Here is a 9,998-nt window from a genome sequence, read left to right on the forward strand (position 1 = left end):
TGGTGCACACCTATAATCCCAGCTACTTGAGAGGCTGAGGAAGGAGGATTGCAAGTTCAAGGTCAGTCTGGGCAGTTATGCAAGACCCTAACTCACAACATGAAATTTTAAAAAGGCTAGGGATGTAGCTTAGTAGTAGAGCACTTGCATAGCAAGCACAAGGTCCTGCATTCAATTCCCAATACTAAAGGAAAAAAAAAAAATCCTTATATTGAGAAAATAAGGTAATAACCATACTGTTTGGAAGAGGTCTGTTGGAATTTAAAAATGAGAATGAATATGAGTAATTCTGAACTACATGATATTCCAATTGTTTCTAAACAGGAGATAGCAAGTTTTATAGAATGGAAGGAAAGGCTGAAATGGGTTATCCAATTTGCTCATATTCTTCCCCTTTCTCAAGGTTCAGTTCATTCACTAACTTTCCCTCAAAAATCTTTAATTTCTCAAACTAGAAACAATGGATCACTCCTCTGAACTCAAGCATTTTATCCATATATCTTTCTGTGACACCTATGGCTTACTCCTTCATTCACTTGTCTTTGAAAAGACATTTACTAAGTATCTACAACCTGCTCTGTGTTGTGCTTAGCCCTAGGGGAACTTATCAAAGTGAATCAGACATGATTCTTGCTACTGCAGAGTTCTCAGTCAAGAGGACTGGACACGTCCCTTGAGGACTAAATCCATGTTTGATTCATCTTTGTATCCACTACAGCACTTAGCCCCAGTACTGTAACAAATAAAATGGAACTCTGTAAAAGAATGAACAACAACAACAAAATAACAACACTTACTAAAGTCTGTCTTTACTTGGGTATTCAAATTTGATCTAAATGTGCATTCTAAAGCACCTGTTCTTGTAAATAAAGGTTTACTGGAACATAGCCACGTTTATGTATTGTGTATGGCACAGTAGTCATAAAAGAGGCTATATAGGCTAGAGTCTAAAATGCTTACTAACTAACCCCTTTAGGTTTGCTGTCCTCAGTCCTTAGGGGTAGCAATCCTTGCATACTTATTTCCTCTAGATAAACACCTAGCTTATAGCTTCCACGAATTTGACTTTTTCCCCCAAAATTTATTAATCCAAATTAAATTAAACTTTAAACACAGAAACTGTTTCTAAGCTGGAGATTGTGTTATTGAAAGCATCAATAAGCAATAAAATGAAAAGCAAATCAGAAGTCAGAGTACTATGACCGTAAGTCACACATATTTATTAGATGCTTAGATTTTAGGTCTCTCTTCGTCATGAAGTGTTAAAAAGACAATGACTCAAAAGGCTGAAGCAGGAGGACATCAAGTTCAAGGAAGCCTCAGCAACTCAGTGAGGTCCTAAGCAACTTAATGAGATCCTGTCACTATATAAAAAATAAAAAGGGCTGGGGATGTGGTTCAGTGATTAAGCACCCCTGGGTTCTAATTTATATTACTGTGTTTTTTATTCCTTAAGGCTGACCATTCATTATTCTATTAAACATTTTCCTAACTTCTATTTTTCTCCAAAGTAGTTTCATTTGTTAATACAAATATTCAACAAAGATTTAGGGAGCAGCAACAATGTGCCTGACATCATTTTGGGAGCTGAGAGAATGAAGATCCTCAAAACTTGATCCCTGCCTGTAGAGATTATATAATTTCAGTTAAAATACAAATATTTCAAAAAAGAGAGTATTATTTTGAATAATGCCAGTGAATCAACAAGTGGGTCAGGTCAAATATCTCTTACCACCACCTAGTAGTTTTAAATATACACCAGAAAAAAAAAAAGAAAAAAGAAAAAGTAAATAAATGTTCCACTCCTATGAATCAAAAAATTTCTGAAACTGGGAAAACAGCCCATTCCATCATAGTTGTTACTATTGGAAAAAAAGAAAAAAAGGCATGAAAATTGTTTACAAATTCCCCAAAGGCATTTTATTCTCTCAAAACAGCATAAGCAGTAAATAACCTTCTTCATAAATACAAACTGCCTGAAAGTGTTATAAAATGCTAAAGTATCTATCTTGAGACTGTAACATTTCAGTTCAAAACAGACAATAGTCATATCACAGGGAAATTAAAAAAGAAAAAACTATTCTCCTTCCTTAAAAGGGGAGTGGTAGTCATGATAAGAGGAATGACAGACACTATTCACTCATTCAACAAATACTTATTTAACATGTACCATATAAACATACAAAGATTTATTTACCATATGCCAGGCCTTTTGCTAAACTCTGGAGACAGAGCAGTAAGTTTGTGCCTACAAACTCTTATTTCTGTTCTCCCTTAAAGGTTAAAATGTAAGAGAACCCTTGAGGAAAAATATCAATATGATAGCAGAATCAAACATCTGCATTAAGTCACACATCGAAGTTAGTAACTGTTTCAAAAACAACTAAGTGAAATCCGTGTGCCAATTATAAAGCCCACCACAGAAAAAGTTTTTGCCCTGAGGACTTCAAATTCTAAGTGCCTTCCACAAATATGGATGTAAATAATGATAATAAAAGGATGTATGACTTTCTGAGGAAATACATAATATGAAACAACTTTCTTCTACTAGGGAAGAGAAAATGGGATCAGGGAAGGCCTCAATCACATAAACTGAATCTTAAAAAAGGAAGAAGTTTGTCTGGCAAAGAATTTTAGTCAGAAGAGAAAGCTAAAGTAAAATGATAGAAGTGTGAAATTTCATGAGGGAAACAGTGGAAGCCCAAGGTAGCTTCAATATAGTTACTATGCAGTCTATGGGGATGGAAAATGCAGCTAGGGAAACCATTTGGAGGTCAATACATGAAGAAAACTGTATACCATCCCAAGAAAAGCTTGGGCCTTGGTAACCTGATGAACAGGAATGACAACATTATTAAGTCTGTATTATGGAAAACTAACTGATGGCGTATGATGTTTGGAAAGGGAAATAGACCTAAAGCAAAAAGACCTGGTTTTAAAGGCTAATACTACAGGTCAGAAGAGAGATGATAAAGACCAAGAGTCCAATCTAGCTGAAAGAATGTTGGGAGTAAAGGAGAAAGTGGAATTGATGATGGCATTATTCCAGACAGAGGAAGAAAGAGAATAAGCATATCTGGAAGAGACATACTGAGCTACATTCTAGATGAGCTGAATTTTGTACTTTTGTTTGTGAGACTCATGAGGCAACCAGAAATTCTTACCTCCATTCATTGAGAACATTTTTTTCTCATTTCTTCCCATTCCAAAATAATATTCATTCATTCAACAATTTGTTTCCAATACTTATCACATACTGGGCACCAATATAAAAGCTGGAAATAAATACTAGAAAGCAAATAAAGTCCCTGTCCATTAAGCTTACATTCTAGCCTCCGATTATGGTATAAGGTATTATGGAGAGGAAAGAATCAAAACTAAAATATGGATGTATAATATGTAATCCATGTGATTGCCAAGCGAAGCTTTGAAATGTTTTCTTTTTATTTTTTGGTAATGAATTAATGTTTGATAATTAATATGTCTGACAAGTTTTTAGCTTTCAAGTATCATGTTTGCTTATAATGAAACACATGGCTCATTTTTTGGTTTCTTTTTTTCAGTAGTGAGGATTGGGTTCACAGGGACACTGAGCTACCACCTCAGTGCTTTTTATTTTTATTTTGAGGCAGGTTCTCAATAAGTTGCCAAGGCTAGTTCAGAACTTGTAATCCTCCTGCCTCCGTCTCCCAATTGGCTGAGGTTACAGGCAAAAGCCACTGTGTCTAGTTGTGGCTAATTTTCTTATGTCTATCCTGATAACACCAGGAATTGCACTTTTTAGGAAACTAAAAACTAGAAACTAAATAGCTACCACCTCATACAAATTGAGTTTTGTTCAAACTGCTTTAAAATTTGTTAATATTATCTTCTTAACTAAAGCTTATTTCCTACTTTTCTATAAGAATCAGCTCTGCTGGAGCCAAGTTTGACCATGACCTCAGACTATTAAACCACTGTAAAACGTGGTTTTATCCAAGGTACTACACAGTCATTTTGCTTACGTTTTTAATCTTTTAAATCTCCTAAATGGACCAATGAATATTAATTCTTGGTCTCTTAAGGTTAACTTACCCAAGGAAAAAAAACTATTTCAAAAAGTACAGCAATAGAGACATATTTTATGGACATTCAAATAAATTCTGAAAGGCACCATTACACAATCCTATAATCCCAGAGACTTGGAGGCTGAGGCAGGAGGATCACAAGTTTGAGGTCAGTTTCAGTAATTTAACAAGATTCTGCCTCAAAATAAAAAAAAAAAAATTAAAAAGGACTGGGTACGTACCTCAGTGGTACAGCACTTCTGGGTTCAATCCTCTCATTGTAAATAAATTTAAAATAATAAATAAATAAATTTGAATTTTAAAAATGGTATGAAGCTTCTTATGGAGTGTGAAAAACTTGCAGAGGTGGCTCCATTTACTGTGCAGAAGTCCTAGAGACTCTTAAACCTTTTGTGAGGTGACCTCTGATGTTAGTGATATTTACAAGCCATTACCCATGCTTATTAATTAATATGGCCTTCTATGCCTTTAAAGGTTCAGTCAATAAGCATTTAGACTCTTACTCTCATTTTATCTAGCTTCAACCTAAAGATGCACACTTAAATTGGCTCAGTCCTTGTCCACTAGAACCCATATTCAGTTATTTCCCTTTTAAAACTCACATATATCTCCAAAACATACATACAGTTTGTCTAAAAGCAAGTTCAGAAACTTGATCAAATAAAACAACGTAAAGAAGCTGCACTTAGGATGACACACACAAAAGTATGAAAGATTTTTCTTTAGCTCCTTGACAAACATTAATTTCTATTATTTTCAAGGCCTTTTCTCCCTTTCCTAACGCAACTCTGGCAGCTTCCCATTGCTTTCAGCACTTCCAAGTTCCCCCAAACTTGATATCAACAATTTTATCTTCTAACTCATTGGTCACTGACTAGATTAGTGATTCCTACCAGAAGCAGAACAGGAGCATCTGAAAATCCAAGAGGCCTTTCTTGGTTGCAGGATAATCTGGATAGGAGGAAAAGTACTTTGTGGAAAGGGTACTACTGATTCCAGAAGTCCTAAAATGTGAAGGAGGACATAACATCACAAAGAACTTTCTGCATTGCTGAAGATTTTAAAAGATTCCTCTGGACGTAAGTAGGTAAAAGCCTGTATATGATCATCTTAGTCCAGAACTTTGATATATATAAATTATATCATTTTTGCACTGTTTTTATAGACTAACTATTCCCTAAGTACAAATGCCATATGATTTGAGGGAAAGAAATCAATTTTGTTCAATACCCTTTGGGGGGAAAATTCAACTTGATGAAAACAGCCCTATGATATTTGAAATACCAATATATCTAATAGTCTGCATTTATAATTGTGGCATACACATTATTCTTTGTATTGTTGCAGTATATAAGCAACAAACTTAACTTCATTGTGTCTCCTAACATAGCCATGCTGAGTATTTACATAGTTAAAGTCATATATTATTTTCTAATAAAATACTTATTTCACCTTTATGTATGTTTCTTTCTTTTTTTAACAACACTGGAAATTGAACCTGGGGCCTCACACTTGCTAGAGAAGCACTCTACCGCCAAGCTACATCCTCACCCCTCACTTTTATGCTTCCATTAGAATACTATATTAATTTTTTAAAAATCTCATTTCAGGATATTATAGGACAGTTTACAAAATATTTGCTATAAAAGGGACACTGTGATGGAGAGGTTGAGTATCACTGGCCCAAAATTTTAGCCTTCGAATGCCTAGACTACTAAAAAGTCCTCCTAACTAATATCTGATTCTGTATGTTCTCTCCCCTTCCAGGTAAAAATACCTAAAAAATATAAAAATATTAGAGCTTTCAACAAACTAGCAAATCAGACTGACAGAATTTTTCACAACTCTCTATAAAGAAATTCCTTCTACCTAATCTTATGCAGTTACATCAAAGACTGAATACCTTATCCAGAAAGTCTTACCTCTAAGAAGTCAGTAAGTTATAGTGGGAAAAATGTAGGACTTGGAATCATAAGTCTGCCACTCATTAGGGGAATAATCTTGGGTGACTTATTTATAACTTTCTGAAGAATTGTTTTCTTGTTTATTAAGTGAGGAACTTCTTCACAGGATTGTGGAAGGAATGAATCACAGAACAGGAAATCAAAGAGTTTACTGCTTTAAACTTTTATTTTTTGTTTACTTATGTATTAAGGCCCTAGGATGGTACCTGACACCTAGCAGTACTCAAGAAATGGTGTGTTGAATGAAAGTAAACTTGATTTACTTGTTTTCTGCAATCTTATTACGTAAGTCCACCTAACTGATCCAGGAATATATCAGTAATGTATCAAGTAATGATAATTGAGTCCTTACAAATTGAGTACTTAATAGATAGTCAACATTGGATCTCTGCTCTTAGAAAACTAAGAAAAATGCTGGAAAATGACAAGTGAACATAAAAGATATCACAAGACAATGTGACCATAGTTTACTATTTGTTTAGTAAACAAGTAGTGCATTTAAAGGCAAGATATATCACTGTGTGTTGGAGTAGCAGGGAAGATGGGGTGGAAAAGGATAAAACAATCACATTTACAGACTTTATCCATTTAATCTGTTCTTACACATGGTCTGTGAGAACTTTTTTTTTTTTCTTTTTTGTACTGGGGATTGAATTTAGGGGCAATTTACCATTGAGCTATATCAAGCATATCTTTTTATTTTTATTTTTGAGACAGGGCCTTGCTAAATTGCTTAGGGCTTCACTAAGTTGCTGAGGCTGGCCTTAAACTTGTGATCCTTAATCTACAAAGTTCCTGGGATTACAGGTGTGCAACACCATACCTGTCTGAGAGACGGCTCTCTAATAGCCCAACTTGTCATTCATCTGCTGTTCTAGGTATTAAAATGGTACTGTGATCTAAGGACATAGAATAGTATATAAAATGCTTCCTATGTTCTAGTACCTGCCCCTTTATCTCTGAGAACTCCACTGATCAATAAGAAAACCACTAGCACATGGGATTACTGAGTATTAAAAATGTGGTTAATTCAAAATAAGATGTGCTGTATAAGTGTAAAATAAGAATATAAAATATCTGTTTTATAATGATTACATATTATAAAAGTATCAGATTAAATAGAATACAGTGTTAAAATTAAATCCACCTGTTTCTTTTACTTTTTAAATATGGTTACACATACACTGCAGAAGAATGAAACTAAACTACCTCTTACAAGTTAAAAAAATTAACTTCAAATAGCTTCTTTTTTTTTTTTTTTTTGTACTGGAGATAGAACCCAGGGATGCTTTACTACTGAGTCACATCCCCAGTTCTTTTTATTTTTTATTTTAAGATAGGGTCTCACTAAGTTGCTTAGGGCCTGGCTAAATTGGCTGCCCAAGTTGCTGGGATTACAGATGGGTGCCACCAGGACCTGCTAGCTTAAAGACTTAAATGTGGGACCTGGAACAACAAAAATGCTAGAATAAAACACAGGGAAATGCTTCAGGGCATTGGAATCCACCAGAATTTGGGGCACAAGACCCTGCAAGCACAGAAAGCAAAAGCAAATACTGACAAATGGGACTATATCAAACTAAAAAGCTTCTTCAAAACAGAGGAAACAATCATCTTAGTGAAGGGACAATGGAAAAGATAAAATATTTGTAAATTATATATCTGACAAGAGAGTTATACAGGATACATAAAGAACTCAAAAAACTCAATACCAAAAAGTCAATAACCAGATTTAAAATATTATTGATAATCTAAATAGACATTTCTCAAAAAACAAAATCTCAGTGATCAACAGGTATATTAAAAAATGGTCAACATCATTGTCATCAGGGAAATGTGAATCAAAATCACAAAGATATCACCAAACTCCAGTAATAATGGCTATAATCAAAAAAGACAAAGGTAAATGAGTGCTGGCAAGGTTTTCAAGAAAGGGTATCCTTGCATGCTATTGGGAGAAATGTGAATTAGTATAGCAATTGTGGAAAACAGTATGGAAGTTCTTCAACAATTGAAAATAAAACTACCTATAATCCAGCAATCCTGCCAGCCTCAGAAACTCAGTGAGACCCAGTCTCAAAATAAAAAATAAAAAGGGCTGGGGATGTGGATCAGTGGTTAAGTAACCCTGGGTTCAATCCCCAGTACCAAAATAAATAAAAAAGCCAATGAGACATCTGCACTCCCATGTTCACTGCAGTATTATGTAAAATAGGCAAGAAATGGAAATAACCTGAGTGTCCATCAGTTGATGAATGGATAAAGAATATATGGTACATAAACACAATGGAATACTATTCAGCTATAAAAAAATAAAATCCTGTCATTGGCCACAATACGGATGGAAAAGGAGATCATTATGTTAAATGAAATAAGGCAAGCACAAGAGAGTTATAAGATCTCAATCATATGTGGAAAATATAAATAGCATGATCTCAGAGAGGTTGAAAGAAGAATGCTGGTTACCGGAAGCTGGGGAGAGAGGAGAATAGAGAGGGATGGGCAGAGGTCAATGGATACTAAGTAACAGGTTAGATCTAGATAGAAGTTCTGATGTGCTACTGCACGATAGAATGAAAGAAAGAATTTTGAATGTTTTTTCCGTAAATAAATCATAAATGTTTGAGGAGACAGATTTGCTTACCCTGATTTAAACATTACACAATGTACACACGTATCGAAACATCATACGGTACTCCATAAATATGTTTAATATTTTACATTTTTTATGCATGAGTTTAAAAAGAGCAAAAAATAAATGTCTCAAAAAAACTTAAAAATACATATGTGGTTTGTATTGCTTCTATGGGACACTCCCCTTTCCCAACTCTAACCTGAAACCTGAATAAACTACTTGCCATTTCTGACTAAACCCAGTTTGTCTGCCCCAGACTTTGGAGCCGCTAACTTAAAGCACTCTTCCCTCTTCTTTTCCCGGAGTGGCTGTTTTTGCTCATTCTTCAGACGGTGGTTTTTAACCACCGCGTTCCCCAAGGAGAGTCCTATGACCCTATCATATCCCCGCAAGACCCGACTCGCGTCTCCTAGGCGACAAGATAATCCAGCACTCAGCACTCAGCACTCAGCATCCTGGCTCTGCAGTCGCCGGCTGCAGGTCAGTGTGTGCCACGAGACTGGAAGCTCCTTGAGGAGACAGCGACCCTCACCGGGCTGTCTTCCACGCCCAGTCGTCGAAGCTACGCGGAGCAGGCTCTCCGCCCAGCAGATGCGCTGCCAGAGAGGGAAAGTGAAAGAACGCGGGGAGGACGAGGGCGCAGGGGGTACAGAGCGGCGCGGGCGAGGTCGGGCTCACCAGTCCGTAGTCGAGGTCGGCGTCCGGCCGTTTCCCGGAAGGCGAGTACTCGGCGTAACGCAGCCTCTCGGTAGAAGCGACGCCACCACCCGCAGCCATCGCAATGTGGCCCGAGGACCCGCGCTGCCCCGCCTTCTACGAGGCGGCCGCAGGGACAAACTTGTCGGGACTGGTTAATTTCGCGATTTTAGTGGCTGCCTCATTGGCCAGGTTGGTGAATGGAATGAAAGGAATGGTAAATCAAGTTCTCACTTCCTTTTGGGGCAACTTGCCCCTATCAAAGACAGGGGTCAACCCTAAGCCAATGGTTCTGGAACGTGTGGGCTTTTTTGTTTCAGATCCTCAGGACCAAAGCCAACGCTGGGGCTTCTGGGACATTGCTTGGTGGGGATCCCAGGCCACCCCAGGGCCTGGGCTTCAACCTTGTGGTCTGAGGTGGGTCTGGTGGGATACCTGGGCCAGGAGACAGGAAGGCCAGCTGCCTGAGGGTGGGCCCTGCCCTTCTTCCTACCCACAACTGGTCACACTTCTCTTTAATGCCACAGTTCTCCCACCCAGGAGGAGGCCGTTTGCTTACTCCACCCCCATAAATGAATGGCTGCATTTATGGTGAAATTACAGAGGAGAAACTGGTAAGCGAGTACATAAATCTCA

The 9,998-nt window shown here is 37.1% G+C and overlaps 1 protein-coding gene across 1 annotated transcript in view; it reads right to left on the reverse strand.

The window, feature by feature from the left end:
* Window positions 1-9,487, reverse strand: part of Dnajc15 (DnaJ heat shock protein family (Hsp40) member C15) — a 53,153-nt gene extending 43,666 nt beyond the window's left edge. The window contains exon 1 of the mRNA XM_047552943.1: window positions 9,345-9,487. Coding sequence (XP_047408899.1) covers window positions 9,345-9,443 — 99 coding nt within the window. The 5' untranslated portion in view covers window positions 9,444-9,487. The remainder of the gene's footprint in view (window positions 1-9,344) is intronic.
* Window positions 9,488-9,998: the final 511 nt, after the last annotated feature.

This window comes from Sciurus carolinensis, chromosome 5 (assembly GCF_902686445.1).
Source record: "Sciurus carolinensis chromosome 5, mSciCar1.2, whole genome shotgun sequence".
NCBI classification, from domain to species: Eukaryota; Metazoa; Chordata; class Mammalia; order Rodentia; family Sciuridae; genus Sciurus; species Sciurus carolinensis.